Below are 26619 nucleotides of genomic sequence, written 5' to 3' on the forward strand. Positions count from 1 at the left end.
GCGGCCCCGCCCTCCCCCTACGCTCGCAAGGGGAAGAAGCGCCGCCTGCGGACTCCGGGCGAGAGGGAGCCCCGTGCACTGCCCCGCCCCGCCCGGCCCGGCCCGGCCCGGCGGCACAGGGCCCCCGGCGGTCTCCCTGCGGCGCCCCGCGACCCCGGGCGCAGACACGTCCCACAACCCCCCGCGGCTCTGGGGCGACCTGTGGCCCGGAACTTGATTGTGCGGACGGGCCGGAGGCCGGGCGGGATGGGAGGTGAGCTCTCCCACGCGCGGCGGCGCTGGCCAATAGGAGGCACCGAGCGGCGCCGAGCGTGGCGGCGCTGGCCAATGGGAGGCGCCGAGCGCGGTGCCCGGATGTGGGGGGTGGGCGGCCGGCCGGGTGCCGTGCGGGCAGGAGGCGCCATGGGCGGCCGCAACAAGAAGCATCGGGGCGGCGGCGGGGCAGCCCACGCCGCCTCCGTCGCCGCCACCGCCACTGCCGCCGCCCGGGCTCGGGCCGCCGCTGCCGAGGCCGGCGCTGCTGCTGCGGAGGCGGCGGGCAGCCGAGCGGCGCCGCGGCCGCCGCCGGCCTCCAAGGAGCCTCGCGTCAAGCAAGGTGCGGGGCGGGGAGCAGGGCCCGGCCGGCTGCCGGCCGTCGGCGGTGCGGGCGGCGCGGCCCTTCCCTCCCCGGCGAGGGGAGGAGTCTGCTAAAGGCCTCGGGGCCGCCGGGAGAGGCGCGTTAAATCCCGGCAGCCCGAGTCATTCAGGGCTGGCTTTAGCGCGTGTCGCCTTCTGGGGAACTCCTGAGTGGACGGGGCCTGTTGGCACGGATAGGCATCCCGCTAGTTACAGTACGCTGTCTCATTAGATTATTTTCAGTTCTTAGGCAGCAAGCATTGATGAGACGCTTTGGCAGTGTTGAGCCCTTCCTGTTAGTCTTTGGTGAACTAGACTCTAGTTCTATAAGCACACAAAACGGGCTTAATGCAAATTTGGGCGTTTTTATGTCACGCTGTGAGCATCATGCAGAAGCCTGGGGTGGTTCCGGGGCTGGAGGCAGTCCAGCTGTGTTGAGTGAGCAGCAGGACTGCCCAGTCTCAGTGCAACCTCAAACTCAGGCTAGCATTCAGTAGCCCAGTGAGCTCTGTCTTCCCAATAAACCAGCTTTATCAGAAGTAGCTCAGATACTTTATACCATGGGTAGCAGCTTGCGTTACAGACTGTAAGCAAATTGTGCAATGACCAGGCCATTTGATGTTCCACCTTATTAATATCAAGTGTAGCAATCCATTACCCTGTGTTTTAAACTTCCTGGCATTCATACTGCACTCTGTGCTTTTCCAAGTTTGGGTTCTAATCCTTGTATTTCTTCTGTCTCCCACTCCTCCGGCACCGTTGTATTCACGGTACTTTTCAGAAACTGCGCTGCCTATCTCTCAGGTTGTCTGCCGTGGTGAAAAATAAGGTAGCGTAAGCAAAAAGAAAAGTAGTGTAATCTAAGTACTGTGGAGTTGCACAGCATATGCCAGTGATTAGTTGGTGAGTGTTAATGGCTGTTTGTAATTCCTGATCAGAGGTGACAGCTTTTTCTGAAATGCAGTTGTCTACTAGTCCTGATCTAAAAATGAGCTGTTCTGGAGTGTCTCTGTAGGTTGCTCAGCCCAGGCAAGCTGCTGAAGTAGCATGATGGCTTGCTGGTGCATTTGAAGGTAGCAGCACTGCTATTCTGCATGTTGTATTACTTGCCACTTTTGCAGGGAGTTGAAAGCTGTGAAGTTGTTCAGAGTTTCTTCTTACCAGTACAGTGCCAGAAATGGTATGTGCGTGCCAGAAAAGCATTAAGTCCCAATCAAGCTATGCTGTGAAAAGCTAAGCAGCTTTAATGAGAATAAATAGTTTTGTGAATGAGTATTTTTCCACTAACAACTACTCAATTAAAGTATTTAAGAATGATCACAACAGAAGAGACCAAGCATCTGTATAACACAGTATACCCTCCTTGACAGGCCCCAAAAGAAGATATGTAGGTGAGAATAGGTCAGATACGTAGTGATACTTCCATAATATCCTCTTGCAGCCTCCACCAGTTGGTGGCATAGGGACTTCCTTAGCCAGAGTAGGCGGCCTCTTGTTTTTCAGTAACCTCCCAAACTGATGGATATCTTTTCTACAAGACTATCCTGTTTACCCTTGTACCTGTGTAAGCTCCTGATGGCCACAACTTCTGTGGCAAAGAGTTCTGCTAAAAAAACTACGCAGTTTCTCATTTAAAAAAAAAAAAAAAAACAGTTACTCTTAGTTGTTTTGAACCTGGCAGCTACTACCTTTCCCATTTGGCACTGCTTGTTCCTGTATTGAAAGAGCTAGTGAGCAGTTAGTCCCTGTTTCCTCGTGTTGTGTCACTCGTGATTTCATATTTTATCTGCCAGGAGTTATACCCTTCTTTACTATTCCTTGTTTGAAGATGTTTCTGTACTGTTGATAATTCTTACTGTTGTTATGTATGTTCATTTGTTTCCTGGAAATTAGTATAATGTTTGTCTGCACTAAGCTGCATTATGATGGGTCTGCATTAGATACTGTAAAGAACGTTCTCTGTGTTCTACTTGCATTATTGATGGTTATTTGGAATTTGCAGGTCCAAAAACTTATAGTTTTAGTTCAACAACAGATTCCAGTGCTGCTGCTGCAAATCTAGATAAATCTGTTCTTAAGGTGAGTATCCTTCTTAGCAAAAGCAGCTTTATTTTTCATAATACTTGCTTTTAGCTGAATAATTTTTTTTTTCAGTTATATGTATTATCGACATAAATTAATGTATTAGACACTGATTCTCCTGAGTTTGAGGTTTTTGGGGTTTTAAGTGGGGTTTAAATTTGGGGTTTTAACTTTAACAAATAATGTGAACGAATACTTGACATAGGAGAAAATCTACATTAATATTTTTAAAATAATAACTGATACATTACATGCAGGACTATGAAGACTTAGATTTGGCCTTTTCTTTTGCATATAGATTCTGTTCTTGCTTTGAGAATAAAAACAATGTGATTTAAAAATATATATTATATATATTTTTAATATATATTTTATATATATATATATACACACACACACACACACACACACACACACACATGCTTTTTTTTATTACTTGCATACAGGGACTAATTTCTTTAGTTACACAACTTCAGAGCAACCAGAGTTCATAGCTTAGCAATGTTAAAAATAGTGAAACTATTAGGAATTTTTTGAAATTGTTTTTTAAGTTGAATAGGAAAGACTGTGTCGCAGGTTGTATCTTGAAGGTCAAATTATTTTATAGTAGTTCTTGTAAGCTGAGAAGAGAGGCCTTGTTGTTTCCAGTGGAAACTTTTCTTTTATTTTCTTTGGTGTACTGTATTTCCCTAAAGATGTACACAGGCCTTTTCTGTAATAGGGAACAAATTCTTCCATTTCAGGTAAAAGCATACAACTTAAAAAAACAAAACAAAAAAAACCCAAAAACCCCCCGAAACCCTGCCTCTTTCATAAGAAAGGATTACTACACTCGTGGAAAACTGGAAGAGTGGAGGTTTGAATGGCAGAGAGGTTTCTGGAGTCTTGTTTCTTTAGGCAAAAGAATAGATGTGTCATAAAACTTGTAATATTTTACTTTATATTGACTAACTTCCTTTATGCAGGTAATGATTAATAGTAATTTGGAGAAAAGGATTATTGGTGTAATCAATGAGCATAAAAAACAAAATGATGACAAAGGAATGATTTCCAGAAGACTTACTGCTAAGAAACTACAGGTAGAATTTAAAATGTTTTCCTCTAACTGTTGTGTATTTAGAATAAATAACTTTTTTCTTGTCATTTGTATTTTGGCACATAGTACAAGCTGGTGTACCAAGCTTTCCAATAACTACATTAATGATTAGCTAGTGAAATAAATGAGCATGCTTATTAAGCAAGATGTCTCTTATGTGTTCAATAACCAAATCAGAGTCTTCAAACTGGGCAGAGGAATAGAACTTTACTTCTCAAAAACTGAATGTTTTATGAGTTGTGCTTCCTACATTTTTGTCTCTGTATTATAGCTGGAAGGTTCTAGTTTTATTGTTCTGACTAGAACATATGCATTCTGTTCAAAATCGGGAACATTTATATATTTATACATACATGTTTACAACCAAAATGATTATAATGTCTGTATGCAAAACAAGATATGTGGATTTATGATGTTTGCATCCATTTAGTACTATTTAGTCTGATATGTGGGAAATAAGAGTTTATGAACCTACATTGAATCATTAGGTTAAATACTTATTTTTTTCTAACTGGCATTTATTTGTAGGATGTATATATGGCTTTACAAAGATTCTCCTTTAAGACTGAGCACATTGAGGAAGCAATGAAAAACACAATTTTATACGGTGGTGATCTTCACTCTGCACTTGACTGGCTTTGTTTAAACCTTCCAGATGGTAAGTACAGTGACAGAGAAGTGACTGCAGCTTTTAATAGAAGAGCAATAGGAGCTACTCTGACGTGGAGGTGCTGCATAGTAATCATTACATGTATTTTTTCAGCAAGACCAGTATGGTGTTCTTTGTGTAGTTTTACTGCTGACTGTTTTTTGTGACTGTGTGTGGTCTTGTAGCCCCTTTTTTTCCTCCGCTTGGGTGCTTTACAGAAGTCTAAGAATCAGATGCTGACTTACGTAAATATCAAAGCCGAATTTTATTTCAGCATGCTGTTTGTTTCATGGTTTCCTTAGTTTGTTCCCAGTGTGCTTAAAAACATTTTCAGTAACTGTTAGTGCCAAGTGCTATGACATGGGTTTTTATTTTGAAGATGCATTGCCTGAAGGTTTTAGCCAGCAGTTTGAAGAACAACAACAGAAACCTAGAGTAAAATTTTCTTCTCCTGTGCCGCAACGCCAACCTCCACCTTGCTTAGTAGATAACAAAAAGAAAGAAAATGGCCCTGAAACTAAGGTAATCTGAAGAATATTAAGTTGTATTTGGTGGGGGGTAGAAATTTCCAGAATACAGGACTTGCATTGACTTCAACGCATCATTTTTGGACTGTTTGGTAAGATTGTTGAAAATATGGTGAACTTAATTTCATTAACATGAGTTAATTTCATTTTATCTATCTATATATAAATCTATGTATAGATAGATATAAAATGTGTTATTTTAATTACAGTGGAATAGTCATTCAAAGGTATCCCTTTTTATGTGAAGCTTAAAAGACTATTTCTACTTTGTTTTTTGTAGTGACTTTTGCCTAGTAAGAGAAAAACAAATCCTAACATAGCTTAACTTTCTCCTGGAATTAGTTCATTCTCTTTATTTACAGATGGCACTTTTTTTATTTATCAGTATGGGTGTAAGTTTGCCTCTGTGCTTTGGTGTTTTGATTCCTGAGGTTACTGAGTCTTACACAAGATATCTTGTAAGGCTTGTTTAGTTTTATTTCTTTATTTATTTTCTTACCTTTTCTCCTTGTTACAGCCCTTACGAGATGTTTTTCCTGCTGGGAGAAATTTGCTCTATTGATTTTTGTTGAGCTATCATTTAATTTAGTTTTTATTATATATAATATATTGCTCAAGATATTATTGAAAAATATTGAAAAACCTACTGGTGCTTCTATATACTGTAGCCATTGCTTTTCATTTTGGTTGTTCTTCCTAGGAAAGAAATGTGGGGAAAGAGAAAGAAGTGAGTATGAAGGAATGGATTTTGCGATACGCTGAGCAACAGATTGATGAAGAGAAGAACGAGTCTGTGAAAGAGACAAATGAAGAAAAATTTGACCCAGTAAGATAGTATTTTTTAACAAGAAATCTTGCCAAAAATGCGTATCTGCAAGTTGTGCATCTGCTTGTTAAAAATTGGGAGTTGAATAGCTGGTCTACTGTCCTATGTTATCTTTAGATTTTACATCGTTGCAGGCTACTGGAGGGAAATGCGTTGGAACTGCTCCTTTCCTAAGTTATTCTTCTCTTATTTTGTACCGGGTTCAAACTATTTAATGTGTTATGCTAGAAAGAAAAGCATAGATTCTTGAAACAAGTCTCAGTGAAACTAGGAAGGTGGCTATCAAGATCCAGGAGGTTTTAACCATTACATTTTTAAAAAAATAATTGTTCCTGCCTTGTGTAAGTTTGGTGTAAAGGACAGAAAATACACTTCATTTTGAAGTTTGTTTAAAAACAGGTATACAATATTCAATTTGTAATAATTCTCTTTGGAACAGAATGAAAGGTATTTACATCTGGCTACAAAGCTTTCAGAAGCAAAAGAACAAGCAAGCCTCTCCAAACAAGACAAAGACAAGCAAGGCCAGAAGGTAGCACAAGAGAAAATAAGAAGAATTCAGCAAGGTAGAGCCATGCAAATTACTTGTTTCTTTTGTGGCCTGCGTATTTGTTAGGCAAAGAAGACTCTGAATCAAATCGAATTGATTTAACGTCTTTTGCGCCACTCTGAGTTGCAGACTTTCCTGAATTTATGCATTTTTGTGGGGGCCAAATTCTGAAGTGACATATTGTTACTTCAGTTTTTGGGTGCTCACTATGAGTTAATAGAGCCGATCTTTTCTTTTTAAAGAGCAGATGGTCAGCAATTAGGGGGAATAAGTTATATTATCTCCGTTTGACAGAAATGGCAACACTTGAGGAACATCCTGTATTTAATCCGGCTATAAAGATCTCAAATCAACAACAAAATGAAAGGAAAAAAACTCCCTTACCTCAGGAAACCACTTTGAATCTGAGCTTGCTAGAAAAACCTGAAGGTGCTGCAAAAGAAGAGAAAGGTATGTCAGAAACTGTTTAGCACAAATTCGGTGTGTAGCACCAATTCCAAATACCAAAATTCTATTGCATGGGTCTTGTTGTCTTGCAGTGCAGAGTCATCAAGCTCCAATTGCGGGAAGGGGCAGTTGGACTACCGCAGTTGCCAAATTAGCTTTAAAGGATATGTATTTTTTTAAAGCATATAATATTAAAATTTTCTATTTCTGCCACACACTGTTATGTCTAAAAAATCTTGACTTTCATAGTTGGTAAGGTAATTTGTATTGTTCCAATTAATTTTTACCCTCTTCTCTATTTAAACAATTTTCATTGTAAATCTTCAGACTGTTACATTGTTTAATAGTCACCAGACACTAGTTAAAGGTTTTCAGATTGTTGAGTAATCAAAGACAGAAGATGGAATATTGTGATTTATTTTTCTGCTAGATATCTTTCAGGGAAAATAGATTTTTTTCCCCCCTCTACTTATTAAATAGGATTGCGGAATATTTTGGAAAATACCACTCTCTGGTAAAAATACAGTTGAAAGAAAGTTAAAAGCTTCTGACTATCAAAGGAATGTAAAATAAACGTTTTAGGAGATTTAAAATGTGTCGTTCTACTCTTGCAGTGAAAAAGAAAGAACCACTAGATATAAGAAACTTTGATTATAGTGCTCGAAGCTGGACTGGCAAATCGCCAAAACAATTCTTGATTGACTGGTGCAGGAGAAATTTTCCCAAGAGTCCAAATCCTGCTTTTGAAAAAGTTCCCGTTGGAAGATATTGGAAATGTAGGTATGTACTTCCCAAGAGCTTTACGCTTTCTGTTGATTCATTTCAAAAAGCAGATGCTGGCTACTTTTGTTTCATAGTGTAGGTCCAGATTTATGTAAATGTAGCGTGCTTAACTTAATTTCTTTGTTCATCTAACAGGGAGGTATTTCTTTCGGGGTAACCCTGCAGAAGTAATGCTTAGGCTGGACACTAGAAAGAATAAGTTCGACTGAAAGATCTGCTACAGAGGGGATGCTCTTATTAGCTTTTAATTCTGTACTGCTGAATGAAAGATTCTAAAAAATATATATATGTAAGATAAATTTGGTTCATTAATTTCTAGTATTCTGAGTCCAAGTAATATATTACAAGTATGGATTTTAGGCATATAAATGCCAAAACCCTTTTGGATTTTTTTTTTTTCCTTTAATAAAGCAAAAGTTAGAAACTTGCATGATAGCTACCCTAAGCTTGTAACCAATACAGTGCTGTGTAAATAATGTTTAGATTTTTCTTTTAGAAAATGATTCTATAATATAGTACTGTAAAACGGAATATTTTTATGTATAAATAAAAGGAATGCTGTGTTGCAAATTCATTTTTATTCCTGGAGTTTATAACTTGCGGCATGAAATATCTCATAAAATATCTCTCAGTTGATTAGTACAGTTCACTGAGTACACAGTGCTTTTTGAAGAAACCAAATGAAATTAAAAGCCTGCCTCCTAGCCCGTATTAGAAATTACTAACTGTTCAACTGAGAATGTATTAAATTTATTACTGCTGGTCCAACTGGCACATGTCTATTAGATATTTGTATCTGAGTAGGTTATTAACTGTCATATTCATACCCAGACTGTCCTGAGCAGTTACAAACACACAAATACTTAGTCCTTGTTCCAAATACAAACACTTCTGCTGCTTTGGAGAAAATAGACAATTTTATTTACAAGAGAAATTTCATAAATTTATTGCTGAAATCTTCTGCTATTTAATCAAACCTAACCAACTGTTTCTACTTACAATATATGATTGGGTAACACAGTTTGTTTAATGTAATTTTTCTATTTGAATTCCACTCTTACGTTTTAACCAAAAAATAAACCCCAACAACAACAAAACAAGTATAGTGTTTGTATTGATAAGAAAAATTAACGAAAATGCCTGTGTGAATCTGTCTCTGAAGGGTCAGGGTTACCAAATCATCTGATGATATAATGGCGGTGTGTCCTACAATTGTAACAGAAGATAGTATGCAAGCACAGCATCTGGCTGCTACTTTGGCACTCTATCACTTAGCCAAGGGACAGGTAAGATTTTTGCATGGTACTAGGCTTTTTAGCCTGGTATCTACCTTTGCACTTGTTCGTTGTAATATCTACAGCCAGTTTCTAGAACAGGTCTGATCAAATGTTTCCAGTTAAGTTCTTTGCTTGAATTATGCATTCATTTGTCTTTACTGAAAATCATAGATTACACATCGTAGATTATGAGGAGGAAGTAATTCTGTAGTAAACATTCTTTCATTGTTGGAAAGAGTACAAGCAAACAGAGTAAAAAGTGTATTGTAAATTTTGATGTTACTCTGTGCATAGTTCTGTACTTAGAAATGGCTCTATATTTCATTTTATGATATCTCTTACCACTCATTCATTTATACATGAAATGTTAGCGTTACTTCTGAGTAGTACATACAGTAACTTTTTTCCGGATCTTTCTACCTGAAGTCAGTCCATCAGTTGCTGCCTCCTACTTATCGAGATGTCTGGCTAGAATGGAGTGACATTGAAAAGAAAAAGGAAGAAGAAAACAAGATAGAAACCAACAAACCTCGTGACAACTTTATTGCTAAACTGTTAAATAAACTCAAGCAGCAGCAGCAGCTGCAGTCTGAAAACGAACCCAAAGTATCCGAGGATCCTGAAGATTCTTGGGAAAACTTAGTTTCTGATGAGGACTTCAGCAATCTCTCCCTTGAGACCCCAGACACAGATGATTTGGAACCTTCAAGAATTTTGTTCAAAAAGCTGCAAAGTTCCTTCAGATATCAGAGGCTTCTGAAAGAGAGACAGGAGTTACCTGTGTTTAAGCATAGACATTTGATTGTAGAAACCCTTAAAAAACATCGAGTAGTTGTTGTGGCTGGTGAAACAGGCAGTGGGAAAAGTACCCAGGTGCCTCATTTCTTGTTAGAAGACTTGTTACTAGACGAGAGATCGAGTAAATGTAATATTGTTTGTACGCAACCCCGGAGAATCTCAGCAGTGAGCCTGGCAACGCGGGTTTGTGAAGAACTAGGCTGTGAATCTGGACCTGGAGGAAAAGTAAGATGCTTTTTGATCCATATTTCTAGTCTTGAGCTACTAGACCTGTAGGGACCTGGATTCTTGGTCCAAGCGAAAACATTATTTCTCACACAACCAAATATTTAGGTATTCTTTTCCTTGAAAAAGACTTCTTGCAATGTCAGCTGTTTTTTGGTTTTGTTTTTTTTTCAAATTGTCATCTGTGGATCCTTGGGAATCCATACATGATTTCTTAAAAAAAAAAAAAAAAAAAAAAAAACCTTAGAGAATGACTAAGAACAAAGGAGTTTAATAATGGGGATGCAATGGAGCAGATTGTCCAGAGAGATAGTAAAATCTCCGTCACTAGAGAAACTGAAGGCTCCACTCTAAGGCTCTGAGCAGTCCGGTCTGACTTCAAGCTTGGCCCTGCTTTGATTGAGGGGTTGAAACAGATGACCTCCGGAGGTCCCTTGCAACCTTAGTTGTCCTGTGATGTGAGGAAAAGCACTGTTTTATGGCAGTCTGTTCATGTGAAATCCCTACAGGGAATCCATACCCCGATCGCAAAAATGTTTTTGTTTGAGGCCTGCCAAAAATCTGAAAAGAACCCTGAAATTATCAGTCCTTTACTATTCTGGAGAAACTGTGGCTTTTAGAAAGAGAAAATACATTAGAATCTTAATGAAGTAAAATGGATGTGTGGAAAAAACAGTGCTGTAGTCAGTTCACCATGCTATTTTAATCAGCAACCTGTGCAATGTTGGAATTGAACAGTGCTTAAATTTCATTTCATTTTGAATATCTCTTGCTTGTATGCTGTTTTAAGTTATTCCTGTATTTTGAATACCATTCCATGATTTTATTTTATTTTACTTTTTTTAAAGAATTCCTTGTGTGGTTATCAAATTCGTATGGAATCAAGAACAGGAGAAGCCACTAGACTGCTATACTGTACAACTGGTGTTCTGCTTCGGAAACTTCAAGAAGATGGTCTTCTTTCAAGTATATCTCATGTTATTGTAGATGAGGTTATCAGCTCTTACTATTCTGCAGAAACAATAGTTGTTCTGGGACCTTGCATGTACTAATGCCTTACTATAGCTTATATTTTTCTAATTCCAGGTACATGAAAGAAGTGTCCAGTCTGATTTCTTGCTAATTATTCTGAGGGAGATCTTGCATAGACGTTCAGACCTGCATCTGATTTTAATGAGCGCTACTGTAGACAGCGATAAGTTTTCCAGCTATTTCTCTCACTGTCCCATTTTAAGGATCTCGGGGAGGAGTTACCCTGTTGAGGTAGGTAAATGTTTCTTTGATTATACCAAATGCTTTGCATGTACATATACAGTGTTTTCCTAGTTTTTGCCTATAGTAAATGTAACTATATTATAGATCTGTAGTTAGGAGAAAATATCTTAAATCTGTGTTTCAAGGACTTGCAATCTTTTTGTAATCTGAACTTTTTCAGTTTTGAAAATACAAAATGGCTTTAGTGATTTGAAATATAGGGTTGTACTTTTTTTGGGAGAGAGAGTTATTATAAATTGATTGATATCAGTCCATCTAATGGCAATGATATTCTGATTTTCTCCCTAATCCACCTAGATAGTAAGGGAAATGAAGAGTCAAAGAACTTTTCTCCCTTCAGCTTTCTTATTACGCTCTTGTGTGTTTCTCATGCACAGTGTATGCTATGATAAAGCTAATGGAAGTGAGCGTGTAGAGAGATTCATTAACAAAAATTCACAGCAGCTCTGAATTCAGGCTTTCAAAGATCATAAGAAGAATCGAAAAGTTGAAATATGCAAGATCTAGTACAGCATTAAAAGGGGAGGTCTCCCATTCACCTTTATACATAACCTTTAAAGAACAAAAGAGCTGCTGAGTGTTCTTTGACGTGCCCTGTATTTCTGTGTGTGTGTGTGTGTGTGTGTGTGTATGTGAACTTTCACTATAGATTTTCCATGTTGAAGATGTAATTGAAGCAACTGGATACGTTCTGGAGAGAGACTCAGAATATTGTCAGAAGTTCTTGGAGGAGGAGGAAGAAATAGCAATAAATGTTACTAGCAAAGGAGGAGGCACTACAAAATATCAGGTAAAACAGGTATTTCTGATGTAGGTTTGGAAAATTTGAGGGGTTTTTAATTGCTTGTATTAAATGTGATTGAATTGTATAATGTAATATTCCTTCAACAATTAATGCAAAACATAGTGGGACACAGTGGCACTTCTACAGCGTAAACCAAATACTTATTAAATTAGTACCCTTATGTACGGATCCTGCACAGCTGCCTTGATTGTGCTGTATTTGACACTTTGGGTTCTGTTGTTTCTCTTGTGCAAATTCCCAGTTCTGGGTTCGTAAGTGGTAGCTGGAAAAAGCACTTCAGTTATCTCTCCTGAGCAATTCTCCCCAGTTGTGAATCTAAGAGCAGAAAAGGCAAAGCCATATCCTCCATAGACAAGCAAAACCAAGACCCTTCAACTTGGGATGCCAGTAAGACTGTTTTCATCAGTTTACGTAGAGCTTCTTGGATCACCGGAACTTGGTTAATCCTTGAACTTTTTTGCAGTGACAGCCATACATGCTTTTAGATTAAAACTCTTGAAGGGAAGATTGTAAGAGTGCCATCTAGCTGTAGACATCTTCCTTAAGCTGTTCATCTAGGGTGTTAGTATACTTTGCACAGACACCTATCAGTGCTCTGACATGCTCTTTGGAGGTATCTACAGGACTGCTTAATTCCATGTGAACAAACACTGGTGCTCATACTCAAAATCCGATCTTATATGCTCTGCTATTCCCTCTTGGATTGGTGGTTCCATTAAGCACCCTCTTGTGATCTATTAGTTGAAGCCCAAGTGTTCTTCTCGGTGCTACTCCATCTTTCTGGGTTAGTTCTGTTGAGCCTCTGGTACAGAAGGATATGCGGTGGCAAGCTTGCTTCTTTTGATTAACGAAGAAATAATTTTGCAGTTGTGCCACTTAACTTGGAAGTCTTATGTTACGTATCTCTACGATATTTATAGACAACTTAAATGTCTGTACGTTCTGCTCGCTCCCCCTTTCTTTCCCTTTACCCCGCCCCAGAACACTGCAGGATCTGCTGCCCGATTCTCTGTTAACTTTCATTGCAATTGTTAATTGAGGAGGGGAGGGAAGGGAGAGAAGAAGGGAGAGATTAGTTTCTTACACTCCAAAATCTGAGATTAAAACAGTCTTGAAAGAAAAATAGCTGCCCTATCATCCTTTTTCTATCTCTTTTTTTTTTTTTTTTGAATTGATGCAGACTGGATGCTGGATATGGACCTGTGAATGGTTTTCATTAGTAAAACAAACTGTATAGTGCTACTTGCCCAGACTTCAATTTTTTTGTTTATTTGTTTTAAATCTGGAGTGTCATTTATCAGTAGTAGATACCTATGCACAAATTATCTAGATGTTTGTGTGATTAAAAACTTAACTCGTGCCGATTTCAATGGGGAGTTAATGAATAAATGTCTTTTTTTTTTTTTTTTTAATCTCAGTCTTCATTTTAAGAAACTTAAGTGAATGACATAAAAAATCATTTTTTCCTTTACTTTCTGAGAAAACATTAAGAATGTGACTTTTGCTTTTCTTCCTATTTTAGGAGTATGTCCCAATTCAGTCTGGATCTGGTATTGATTTGGCTCCTTACTATGACAAGTATAGCAGTCGAACACAGCAAGCAATCTTCTATATGAACCCTTACAAGATCAACCTTGAACTTATTTTGGAGTTGCTTGCATACTTAGGTACAGTCTGCTACTCAATAAAGTTATATTTTCGGGACTGTCCTTTCAATGCATTTATTTCCTGATGCTTGCTACTGATAAGGATGTTTGACTTCATTCTTATTACATGAAACATCCTAAAAAGTGTTTACTGCAGGGCTCAGAATTAGTTCCTGTTCTCAAATGAGTCTGTTCACAAATGCGTGTTTGTTTTAATTAGGTGTCTATGCTGTAACTTTCCAGATAGAAGTCCCCAGTTCAAAAATGTTGAAGGTGCTGTGCTGATATTTTTACCAGGCCTTGCTCATATCCAACAGCTGTATGATCTCATTTCAACTGACAGAAGATTTAACTTGCATGACCGGTAATGCAGATTTCTTTTTTTTTTTTTTTTTCTTCTGTAAAGTTAGGTTGTTTAATTTGATGACTACTTTCTTCTTAGGTTTTAAGACCAGCTATTCTTTCTAAGGGAAGTTGTTGAGAGTTGTACCTCTGAGCTGTTTTTACTACAAACATCTATTTATTATCTAAAAATGATACAAGCAAGAATGACAAGTGCTTAGATCCTGTACAGTTGTAACTGTCTCTTTCTTTTGATGTTACTTTTGAACAAACTTATATAATCACAAAGCACTCAACTACGTTGTTTCTACTTCTTAAGATATAGGAGCTGTCATATCTGGGACGTGTTTTTTTCCAGTTTACTATTTACATGGAAATGGCTGCTACTTAGGGGAACCAGAGACAGTAATCTACCAAGGGAACCAGCACAGAGTTGCAGTGACAGACAGTTTTTCAAATTTTTTTTACAGCTAACTATGAGTTAGCAACACCATGACATGGAAAGAACACATACAGTCAAATTCTAAAGGTTCATAAAACGGACTTAGGTGTCTAGATCTAGAATTGAAGGAGAAGGAAAGTCCAAGTCTCTGTGGCTGTCTCATTTCTGAAGGGCTTTCTTACTTGGCCTGAAATTTGCATGTGCTTATAGTTCTGTACACAGTTTCAGTCATGGCCCTTATCTCAGAAGCATAATGTGAAGAACTCAGGTTCACGGGCACCTAGTTCCAGTTTTCACTATGTTATCAATGTAAACTAATCTAGAGTTCTACAACAGTAGTTTTCCTGCCTTATTGCCAAATGGGAGAACAGCTCTATGAAGTAATGATGTTAACAATGTTATCCTTTTTTGACATCTTAATAAAATACTGAAGATAATTTTCATACCTAATTGTAGAAAGTTTTACTCTTTCCAGTGTTCTTTTTAGTTTCTTCATCCTGCCATCATCGTTCTGATCTCATTCATAGTGTATCATAATATACGTATTGATTAGTATAATTCCCTTTTTCAGGCACAGGCTGATAGCTTTGCATTCTGTTCTTTCAACTCAAGATCAAGCAGCAGCATTTACAATACCTCCTATTGGCATTAGAAAGGTAAGATGCATTTAGAAAAGCAAGTTCACCACTGAAAGAAGACCAAAAAAACAGCGGAGGGGAAGGGGAAGAGTGCAACACCGAATGCTTTTAAAATTAAATCCTGGAGAATTACGCAGCAACCAGTTGTTCCTGAAATTTTCTTACCGAAAAGAATTCTTCTACCTTGGTGTTCGCTAACAGATAGAAGTTAGCATGCTGTGAAAACCTTGAAAGTAATCAGGCAAACTATCAAAACTAATGTTTTCCTAAGAACTTTTTCCGGTTGTTACTTTCCTTTATTAAAACTGTTTTAACTACGTAAGTATATTATGTAGCAAATAGTATTTTACTTACTGCCGAACAATCCAATTAAAAGCTGACCAGTTTTGGCAAATACTAGCTAGCAACTTGGGATTATAAAATCAAAAGTAAAACCAAAAACATGTGAAATTCCCACTTAAGTCATGATCCCTTAGTAATTGGGGAAGACAACTGTTCTACAATTGCAGTCATTTAATTATTAATGAAAATATTTGTGTGAAACACTTTTTACCAAAATTTTTAGTTGTAATACTATAATATTATTAAATGTTATAAATAGTATAATACATGTTCTAAATAATATATCTAACATAAATATTACATAATGCGTTGATTGTATGTGTTAATATGTGCTAAATATAAATAATGTAGGTATTATAAGCTGTAATGTGTAATAATGTATTAGTAATATTTTATTTTATTTTGGAAGAGGTTGCCCAGAGAGGCTGTAGAGTCTCCATCCTTGGAGGTATTCAAAAGCCATCTGGGCAGGCTCCTGGGCAACTTGCTCTAGGTGTACCTGTTTGAGCAGTGTAACCTAGGCAGCGATCTCTACAGAGATCGACCGAAGAGTTCCAACCTCAACCGTTCTGTGATTGTAATTAGCGTTTACCAAAATTATTCCAACTGTATCAATTAAAATGATGAAAATTATTAGTCAGATATTCCGTAATTATTTTATGTTATGTTACTTCATTTCAGATTGTTTTGGCAACCAATATAGCGGAGACAGGCATTACAATACCGGATGTGGTCTTTGTAATTGATACTGGGAGAACGAAAGAAAACAGGTAAGAGGTTGGTTTTTAGTAAGTTATACTGTGGTTACTGTGAATATGTGGAGGCTGGCACTGCAAGCTGTTTGTAGCATCTTTCTTAACCTGCGTTTCTGGACAAAAAAATATACTCATTAGATGGCTTGCAGTTTAGGTATGAGTGTGGGAGGAGTCTTTTTTCAAATGATGTAAAGAACAAGGGGAGTTCATATATATGGAGCGTGATGACTAAGCACTCATTTGAAAGTAAAGTAGATCCTTCTTATCTCGGTTTTAAGAAGTTATTTTTTTGCCCACTTTAAATGTGGGAAGCTCTATAAAATGTATGATAAGGAACAGCTCTGAGTGGGCAGGGAGATGAACTTGAACTAATATAATAATTCTTACTCTTTCCAATTTTAACACTTTAATCAATTTGTATCTAAGCTTCCACTAGGTATGCTTAGTTTTCAAAGCTAAACATAATAATTTGAAAAAAAAATTATTTATATATTCTAGATGTACAGATATTTTACATAGTTAGATATTAACTATGCCTTAGAATTTTAATTCTGAAATCTGAATATGCACTTTACAATTTTTAAGGTATCATGAAAGCAGTCAAATGAGCTCCCTGGAGGAGACCTTTGTTAGTAAAGCTAGTGCTTTGCAGCGACAAGGAAGAGCTGGGCGTGTTAGGGACGGATTCTGCTTCCGAATGTACACGAGAGACAGGTACTGTGAACTTAGTTAGCTAGCTCTTATAAATCACTTCAATAGCCTACTTTTCATTGTATGAAAAACAAAACAAAAAAATCTTGTTGAATTTTTATTTAGTTCCTGCAAGCTAGAAAGATTCAACTCTTTAATATATAGATACTTTGAGTATCTTATAAATAGTGCTGTATTAATACTAATTGTGCTATTTCTTGACACCTTTTAAAAAGTGAACTGTATTCTTAATATCTCTGTGATACAAGGGCTTTCAAACAATCCTCCCCTTCCTGCCCTGAGCAAAAAGAAAAGAGCAGCATTGTGGAAGATCTGTTTTTAACGTCTATTTCCCTGGCATATGATATACACAAATGTTACCTCCTGAACTTTGAGGTTTTCATCTTAACGCACAAATTTTCACTTTCCTGAAGTGGTGTCTCTGAATTAGGGATGGGCAAAGATAAAGTTGTACGTCACAGCAGACTTACGGTTTCTGTTACTGCAGCGTAATACTAAAAATTGAGGAGAAAGGTTTTTTTTTTTTTTTTCTGCTCCTAACTGAAGCTACTCTGACCTTAACTTTGTTTCAAAGCATACTTCATTGGTCGTTTTAAAATACTTGCATTTTAGCCACATGCAAAACTTCCAGTTCAAGAGCTATGCGTCGTTAGTATTTTATTTTGAAAATAAATGTCCTATTACCTTTCTTTTCACTAAAACCCTGCCTTCCAAACTACTGCACGCACCTTAATTTAGAGGACAAGCGTTTTACCTGTGCAGTAAACCACGTGCTTTCCCTGCAAAAAATGAGCATGCGAAACCTAAGGTGTTAACTTGAATCCAAGCATTACATTGACTGTCCGTGATTCTCCTATTTTTTTGATGTTACAGGTTTGAAAGCTTCATGGAATATTCTGTTCCAGAAATACTACGTGTGCCTTTGGAAGAACTATGCCTTCATATTATGGTATGGTTTGGCTTCTAGAATTATCCTCACTTTGTTAGCTAAAAAGATGTGCTAGCTTCCCTAATCTAGTGCAGCTAGCGGGGTTTCTCCCTCCAGTGGGGAATCTAGTGCTCAGTATCTTGGAAAATCCAGAGCATGCTGCTGACTGGGACAGCTCTCTATACTATTCCAATTCAACTCAGAATAACAATTCCAACTCTGACTTAAATGTTCTTCAAACTTCTTTCTGCTTAAAGAAGCATTTCCCTGCCATTCCCCCAGTATTCTGAGTGAGTAGGACATGCATGGGAAAACTGTTGCAGAAGGATGGTATCTCACCCTTCTGCATTCACGGATCTGGATTGCGAGGTGTTTGTAAGCTAACTCCATCTCAACAGGTCCCTCACAGAGGCTTCTGCTTGTGTGTGAGCACTGGTAACACACTTCTGTGATCAGTCTCATGCCATACTAAGCTGTCTGAACAATAAGTTATGTTAACCTAATGTGGGACACCTCTGCTGCGTTCTGGAGACTGAGGGGCTGGTTTAGAGGGAGAGGAATGTGTACTTTTGGGTGCAAGAACAGTGCATTCCAAGTTCCCTTTGTAGCTACTGTAAAAGTTGGTTAAATTGTTGTGTTTGTTTTTAGTTAATTTCTGGTATAATAGGCTTTATATTGAAATACATGCCCATTCAATCCACAGAAATGCAACCTTGGCTCTCCTGAAGATTTCCTTTCCAGAGCATTAGACCCACCACAGCTGCAAGTAATCAGTAACGCAATGAACTTGTTAAGGAAGATTGGGGCTTGTCAATTAAATGAGCCCAAACTGACTCCACTGGGCCAGCACCTTGCAGCCATTCCTGTCAATGTTAAAATTGGCAAAATGCTTATATTTGGTGCTATCTTTGGCTGCTTGGATCCTGTGGTGAGTAAACGAATGTTGCTGTCTCTTACTTAAATATTTTAAAAAGAATAACAACGTAGAAACAGTCAACTCTAAGATTAGTGTGTGTTCTTGCAACATGGTGTTTTGAAAGGATGATAGGAGAAGACAAGACATGTGAATTTTAAGGTGGCTATCATGAAGGAGAGAGTAATGTAACTGTTGTTAAACTCCTGCGTGCCACTCATAATAGATTGGTCAGAGTTTGGTGTCCAATTCTGTCTGTTATCCCAGGGACCATGATGTTTGGGGGAAAGAGCTCTCTTACATGTGGGTTAGGCCAGGCTGGGTTACCTTGCATATGGTATGGGCAAAGAACATGCTAATGGAAAGCTACTGCAAATGAATTGACGTGGTAACTTACGGGAGGACTGTAATACATGCTAACATTTTTACTTCATCCTAACTTACTGCATGTTAGGAAAAAGTGTGGATAATTTGGCTGCTGAATATTGAAAATTAATATTCTTCATTCTCTGTTTCTCTTGCTAATTTGGTATGATCTAAAGCAATTTCTTAATCTTTTGACCCTACAGTGTATTATATTGGGTATTATGCTCTCATTTGACAAATTATTTTGTGTGAGTTTTGATATTCAGTAAATTGCTGGAAAGCACTTTTCATCAGTATATCATGAGGCAGTATGTAAGCAATACCTTTTAAATTTTGCATAGTAAATTTTCAAGGTAATCAATCTTCCCTGAGACTTAGTGAAGGACAAAAGCATTGTGAATATTGCTGTAAAAGAAAACTTAAAGCTATTTGTACGAAAAATCTGTAAGTTGACTTTTTAATAAAATAATCTTCTTAAAAGTGAGGTATGCTTTATTAATTGCAGGCAACTTTGGCTGCTGTAATGACAGAAAAATCACCGTTTACTACACCAATTGGTCGAAAAGATGAAGCAGATCTTGCAAAATCATCTCTAGCAGTGGCGATTTCAGACCATATAACAATCTACAATGCCTATCTTGGGTGAATAATATTTTCTTGTCCTGATAACTAAATACAAATAGAATCTTTAATTTAACATTTCTAAGTACTGTTGTTTCCTTGGAGTCCTGATTTAGTATCTTCTCTTGAATTCCTTGTATCTGAAGTTTTTCCCTTCAGAATGACACCAGATTTACAAATACCATGCTACAAAAGGATGGCTCGCTTAGTTCGAGGCTCGTCTTTTAGCTTTTCCTGCATATGTACAAAGGTGTACTGCTTCTGTTTATCCTAGTGTGTAAAATATTTATTTTGCTCTTACAAATATACAAAATATATACGTTACACGTAATTTCATTAGGATAACATCCCTAGGACTCAAAAATTACAACTGCTTTTCACTTCAACTGTCAAGAAATAAGTATATGCAGTTTTTAGAGGGGGAAATTGCCTTTGTATTTTTGTTATCGTCCGTCAAATTTGTTACAAGTATGCTTTCTTGGATGTTAGTAGAACAACAGTATTCTTCATCAAAACCAGTTAATTTTGGTTTTGAGTGGAAGATGCTGAGCAAAACACAGTATTTTAACTTATTATCACTTTTTTATTATTATGCTCTTGATACGATTCTTTTTGCTGCAATAAGACAAGATTTTTTTTTTTTTCCTTAGGTGGAAAAAGGCTCGACAAGAAGGAGGATATCGTGCTGAAATGACTTATTGCAGAAGAAATTTCCTTAACAGGACGTCGCTATTGACTCTGGAGGTAAATCATGTAATTATACTCTGCACTCAAAACACATCTATTAAAATTTCCCTCCGAGAATGTCCTACCCTTTTAAAGTAGTGTTAAAACATAGTTAATATTTAGAACGTGACAAGAACAGGGATATTGGGAGTTGGTGAAAGGCATGCCCTCAATCCAAGTAGCTTTGTCTGCACTAACTTTCTTCGATGTGCGCACTTTGGTATTTGTCTTTGCGGTCGCTTGCATTGGAGAAGCTAGTCCTTGCTTCCACCAGAGAATCAAAACTTAAAATTAAAATGCTTAGTTAAATTGTGTCATTCTTGATATCCAAAAGTACGTGTGTTTCACACTTAGTTTGAAAGACGATCCAGAATCTTACTTAAATGAACTTTTTTGGTGAGGAAATGTTCTAATTAGTTTTTCCTGGTTAAGTTTGAATGACTGAACTCCTGGCAGGAGCCAATGCTTCATGCAAACGCTTTGTCTTTTTTGGAGTGGGTTACATGTGGGAGTGTTTTTGGTTGTTTTCTGTGTGTGTTTTTTGTTTGACTTTTTTTGTTTTTAACTACAGCTGGGAGATCTGGAATTTGTAGCCCGTCTAATCCTATATTCCTTATGTTTTCTTCATAGAAATGGTGAAAGTGCCAAGATGGTTGCAAAAAGGAAGAGTGTTTTTAAGTGACAGGGTTTTCCATTAGAGATCTTGAATGCTTGGAATGGAGTGCTATTGCCTGCTGATGGACTGGAGTATGTACCTTTTTAATTTTATTAATGTCTTACTCTTCAGGATGTGAAGCAAGAACTCATAAGGGTGGTCAGAGCAGCAGGCTTCACAGCGCCTACCACTCAACGTGGATGGGATGGAAATGGAGCTATGCAACCCCCTTCTCTTGAGGAAATAGCTCTTCTTAAAGCTGTGTTGACTGCAGGGCTGTATGACAACGTAGGAAAAATAATATACACAAAGTCTGTGGATATCACAGAGAAGCTGGCGTGCATGGTGGAAACTGCTCAGGGTAAAGCACAGGTGCATCCCTCCTCTGTAAATCGAGACTTACAGATATATGGATGGCTTCTTTACCAAGAGAAGGTAAGCCTATGACTCTATATCAGAAGGATAACGAAGTGAAAACTGTGGATGTAGTTGACAGTGGCCTTATGCCTCTGGTGTTAAACATATTAAAGCCCTTAGTATCTTTATGTCCCTAAAGTCAATAAAAATGGGTCATTTGGTTGCTGACGAGAGCACAGAGAAATTTTGTCTGGAAGTCAAGGTGGACAAATCTGTTCAATTTATAGCTACTAGTTTCATCATAAAGTACCTTTCTCTGTCCTTTAACTTCATAGTAGCATTCACTTTTTTTAATATAGTGCTGTTGATTTAAAGATGACCACTTTTACTCAGTGATATATGCACTTATGTAGTGGTAGCACTTTTAAAGCGTGTGTTTTCTTTGCTTCTTAACTGCTCTAAGCAGGCTTTAAGGTTTTGAAACCTAGCACAGGCCCTCTCATATTCCCAGTAATAACTTAAAATGCATAAATACCCAATTCTGTAATTGACAGCTGAACTTTAACTCAATTTTGGTTTTGTCACTCTTCTTCCCCTCCCTATTAAAAACTTTGTTAACTCTTTGCTAAAGCTAAGTTTTTATATTTAGATAGATAAACTTCTGGTACAACAAAAACATGACAGGAGTTGCTTAACAGCCAACTAAGCAGGAGATTACATTACGCTTCTTGATACATATGAAGCGATAGCATTTTTCAGAGAGCCGAAAATATTCTAGGCCCCCAAAAACTTTAGTCTAAAGGCAAGACAGCAGCTAAGGCAAATAAGTTATTCCATAAGCAGTGGAACAAAGCCTAATTTTTCTATGTAAAGATACAAGGTAAAGCTCAAGTGCGTCCCTTCTCTGTAAATCAAGAGAGACCTACAGAATGGCTGCTTTACCAGGAGAAGAATTCTTGTTTCCTGTCCTCCCACTACAGCTTCTCTCCCATCGTGTTTGCTCTATGTCTGTGAGAAGCCACAAAACCAGAAGCAGCATATGCTGAGTCTAGTCCATACTTATGTTCTTGTGTATGTGTATATGCATGCCTGTGTACGCGTGTGCAAGCATGTATGCATATATAGAGACTGACAAGCTAGCTGCTGCTGAGAAGGATGTCTGATGGAAGAGTTTTTTACCTGCCTTTTCATTTAGTAGGTTTACTAATTTTGATCTCTTTTCTAGTTACCACTAGAAGCACTGGGCTGACGTTATCTTTGTATTTAAATTTAAACGAGTATAATTGTGGCCTTAGATGTTTTCCTCGTAGCCCATAAGCCTGCCTCTTAGAGGTCTAAATGCTATACATCTTACGCCTGGTATAGGGCGGACAGTTGGCCACCAGCTTTTCTCTGCACAATAATTTGTGTGGATCAGATCTCGAAAGAAAGAAAGAAAAAAGTGTAACTCTTGCTTTTAAAATTAACATTCAGATTTGATGTTGTATATTTTGGGGCCTTTTTAACGTTTGTGTTTGTTTATATGCAGGTGAGGTACGCTAAGGTGTACTTGAGAGAGACTACTTTAATTTCCCCCTTTCCCATTTTGCTTTTTGGTGGGGATATAGAAGTCCAGCATCGAGAGCGTCTCCTGTCTGTAGATGGTTGGATTCATTTTCAGGTGTGTTGGGGCAGTAACTACCTTTTGCAGTTTTGTTTGCTTTTGTGTTACACAGTTGATGTACAAGTTTGTTTCAGAACATTATGTACTTGTACTTGGGATGAAGGTGGGAGAGAATTAATGGAAATGATGGGAAACTTGGTAAGCACGTAATGAAATTTTAGCCAATTACACTTGCAAGAATAGTTTAGTCCTTGTGGCTTGTAACAAATCAGTTCCATCTTTCTTCATGAAGAAAGTCAGTGTGCTTTCAGAAAAACTATTACTGGAAATAGATCTAAACTAAACTGGGGTTTTTTTGTAGAGCTGGTACTGAAAGCAGGTAAGGGTACTGATTTATGTTGTTCTCTGCTACAATCTTATAAGCACGTAGGCATCTGTTTATCTTCAAAATATTTCTTTGTAGCCCAAATGGAGTTAACTTGAGAAAGAAGAAATCTAAATGGAAAAAAACTTCTGTTTGGGTTTGGGCCCTCTTGTGCCCATTGGTTTTGCAGTGGGGGGAGATGTTTTCTGTTTTTTTACAACAAGGTTCCCTTAGGAATGGGAAAACTGACAACGCGCTCTTAGTATATTCTAGCAGTCAAAATTAAAACAGCTCATACGCCTAAATCTAATGAAGAGTTTGTAAAATGGCAGAATTGGCTTTTGCCAGTCTGCAAGCTACTTGGTTAGTTTTCTCTTCTTCTGTGGGACCTACGTTACACACCAGGAAGAGTATAAACTACAAACTACTTTAATTTTTCTTCATTCTGTAAAGTAAAAATTGCATACCCAAACCCTGATGCAAGCAAACAATCATTTAACTGAATTCACCAGTTTTCATGTACATCCAGAATTTTAAAAATCAGCTTTCCTATGTGTTTGTGGGAGAATTCTGTCGTCCCTGGGGGGCCACAGGTTGTCCAATTGCTGGGCACATTACATCTTGTAATATGTTTCATAAAGATGTGGTTGTTTTTAACTGAGATGCTAAGCAGAATATATGTTGCATTTTATGCCTGTTTTTTGCTACTTTTTCCTACTACAGACAATATACGACTGAAACAGAGACTAGAAGAGGGAGGGATGGAGAGGGAAGGTTCCATCTTTAGCTATCAAAATCATTGACAAGGTTTAGGAGAGGTTTGCAATTGCTTTCTCAGGAGGCCAGATAGATCCTCCTGAGGGGAAGGGCAGAGGTGTAGATAGATATTTTGTTTCAGATATAAATGATAAAGGTTGGATTCAGATTTGTTTTCTACCACTTGTTAGTGCCCTGACCATCAGTTTTTGTGAGATGCAGTTCCTGTACAGAAAGAACTAGAATGTAGTTAATAAGTAGTGGAGGAATGGACAACACAAGCGCCAACTATACTGGCTTAAAAAAATATATCCAAGTTGTCCTTAAATACAAGTAGATTTGGTTTTTTGTTTTTCATATGTAAACAAGAAAACAAGGATAAGGAGGATATCAGTTAACTTATGTCTAGTAATTTCACCATATGCTGGTTGTTTATGATCTGTATATGAATGTTGTGGGCTATTCTTCTGAGCTGCTGTTCTTCTAGGCTGTGATGCTACAAAGAGAAGGTGCTTAAAGATAAGAGGGTATAGTGTAAGCCCAGTACTTTCATGAGTATGCTGTCTGCATGCTTAAAATTAAGCATATGCATGATATTTGCAGGAATTTTTCTAATATGCCAGGTAATCTTTTAATCTATATTTTGGTACAAAATGTCTTTGAGAATAATCAAAATGCTTGTCTTCTGTTCTTTACAGGCTCCTGTGAAGATTGCAGTAATTTTCAAACAACTGAGAGTTCTCATTGAGTCTGTTCTAAAGAAGAAGCTTGAAAATCCTAAAATGTCTCTCGAAGGTAATTTTACTAGACTACTGGCATAAAAATTTGCCATATCGACCTTGTGGCAAACCTGAGAAAGTGTTAGTACATTGCATCGTTGCCCAGAATGGATTAGTGTAACTTGAATATAGCTCTATTATCTTTAGAGACACCCAAAAGTCATTACTGATCCTACATATATTCTGTAGGAATGTATGAGGATCTGCACAATTGCTGCTTTAAAGATATCCCTGACACAGCTTTTATAGTACTGGTAGTAATGGTAAGGTGCATTTCTTAAAACAGAAATAACTGTGTGTGTGATGAACCTCTTAAGCATGGATGAATCTCAAGTGTTGCATAAGTTGTCTCACAGTGTAGGGTAATGATGGGGAATTGCAATCTTGGGCCCCAAAGTTTAGGGACAGAGAAGCGTAATCTAAACTCTTAACACTGGAAGTTCAGAAGAATGTTGTAGATGGGGAGGAAGAACCTGCGTTCCAGTAGGCCACTGTATCTGTGGCTATGTCCTTCATTTTCTCCATCGCTTATGTGAAATATTGAAATGGACGCCATCAATTCATTAGAAAGTTTATTAAAAAATGCTCAGTCCCCTATTGTGGACGGGATTATTTGCTTATTTGCTCCACAGGCTATTTTTTAAGTTGTTAAGAGTTAATCATCCTCTATGGGGGTTATGTTGTGTTGTTTTTGAAATAGATTTTAAACTCGCTCTTTTCTACTCACTGTTGTGTTTTTGTTTTCTTTCCTAGATGACAAGGTTTTACACATCATCAAAGAACTGATAAAAACGGAGAATGGTAACTGAAACTGAGAGTCAGTAACAAACTAGAGCTTCAGTAATGGCAGAGGAAGCATGCACTCCAACTTTAACTGAAAGCATTTAAACACTTAATGTGGTTCATACCATCCATGACTTGGGAAGACTGCGTGGTTTTGCATAGAACTTACCTTTCTGGGTAACTTTTAAGTTGAACATTGAACGTGTTTAGCCATTACAATACACTTGGTGCCATTTGTTTGTTTTGTCTGCATCATTAGTATGTTCAATTTGTCTTTTCAATATGAAAATGACCATGTCCCATTCCAGTTTTCTTTATTTCCACTTAATGTGCTAATTATGTCATTACTGGTGATGCAGACTGCACTAATAATTCAGGATTGGATTCCAAATCTCTATGGGGTGATGTTTCATTGGGCATCTGCAAACAGAAGGAACTTTTTTTTTTAACCTGAATTTCTTAAGCGCTAATTCTTTTGAGCTATGAATTTGCATTATTAAAGCAATACATCTTACATATGTCTGTATTCTTCTGTACAGTTAAGGGTGTCATGGGAGCTGCCCGTATCAGTGAACTCCAGGCACTAACCGTTCTTCCTTCCAGGTGCCAGGTGCACTCTCTTAAAACCCAGGAGGTATCTCTATCCCAGTGGGATGGATGCAGCTGCTGTTGTCGCCATTTACAGATTCAGCCAGTAGTAAGGCTGAATATGTATTCCAGGCAGACAGTTGGAGACGCACACAGAGGACACCAGCAACTACCACTGCTTTAGCATCACCCATGTATAACACTACCAGAACTCTCAAAAGACACAAGTGCAGATAGCCAAGTCTTGTTCCTTCTCTCTGGCTGACCGTGATTGAAGTTGACTAACCAAAAACACCAAAATCACTCCCCTGATTCACAAGTTTATCGTCAGTATGACTCTAATATCCAT

The 26619-nt window shown here is 37.9% G+C and overlaps 1 protein-coding gene across 3 annotated transcripts; it reads left to right on the forward strand.

Annotated features, from left to right (window-relative positions):
• The first annotated feature begins 96 nt into the window (after positions 1-96).
• Positions 97-26199, forward strand: LOC138060892 (ATP-dependent RNA helicase DHX29-like). 3 transcript variants are annotated; one of them, XM_068925245.1, is made up of 27 exons: positions 97-253; positions 2618-2694; positions 3663-3776; positions 4322-4451; positions 4822-4964; positions 5670-5795; positions 6235-6361; positions 6640-6795; positions 7407-7572; positions 8738-8861; positions 9279-9875; positions 10724-10867; positions 10962-11138; positions 11800-11940; positions 13478-13622; positions 13845-13965; positions 14957-15041; positions 16047-16135; positions 16706-16834; positions 17705-17780; positions 18463-18687; positions 19544-19680; positions 20310-20403; positions 21173-21475; positions 22926-23057; positions 24819-24915; positions 25653-26199. In XM_068925245.1, the coding sequence occupies exons 1-27, from the start codon at positions 247-249 to the stop codon at positions 25706-25708; spliced, it is 3918 nt and encodes a 1305-aa protein (XP_068781346.1). In that variant the 5' UTR covers positions 97-246; the 3' UTR covers positions 25709-26199. The 3 variants fall into 3 exon arrangements, 2 of the variants coding, with proteins under 2 accessions (XP_068781346.1, XP_068781345.1); XR_011137377.1 differs by lacking the exon at positions 97-253 and adding an exon at positions 388-595 and having other exon boundaries at positions 21016-21475; positions 25653-25797; XM_068925244.1 differs by lacking the exon at positions 97-253 and adding an exon at positions 388-595.
• Positions 26200-26619: the final 420 nt, after the last annotated feature.

Source organism: Struthio camelus, chromosome W (genome assembly GCF_040807025.1).
Source record: "Struthio camelus isolate bStrCam1 chromosome W, bStrCam1.hap1, whole genome shotgun sequence".
Taxonomy (NCBI): Eukaryota; Metazoa; Chordata; class Aves; order Struthioniformes; family Struthionidae; genus Struthio; species Struthio camelus.

What these genes read in the sequence shown, in the direction of transcription:
- LOC138060892 (XM_068925244.1), top strand. Translation starts at nt 403, where the DNA reads ATGGGCGGCCGCAACAAGAAGCATCGGGGCGGCGGCGGGGCAGCCCAC. An exon ending in GGAGCCTCGCGTCAAGCAAG is followed by an intron (nt 596 to 2,617) that starts GTGCGGGGCGGG and finishes TGGAATTTGCAG; the next exon opens with GTCCAAAAACTTATAGTTTT. An exon ending in TAGATAAATCTGTTCTTAAG is followed by an intron (nt 2,695 to 3,662) that starts GTGAGTATCCTT and finishes TCCTTTATGCAG; the next exon opens with GTAATGATTAATAGTAATTT.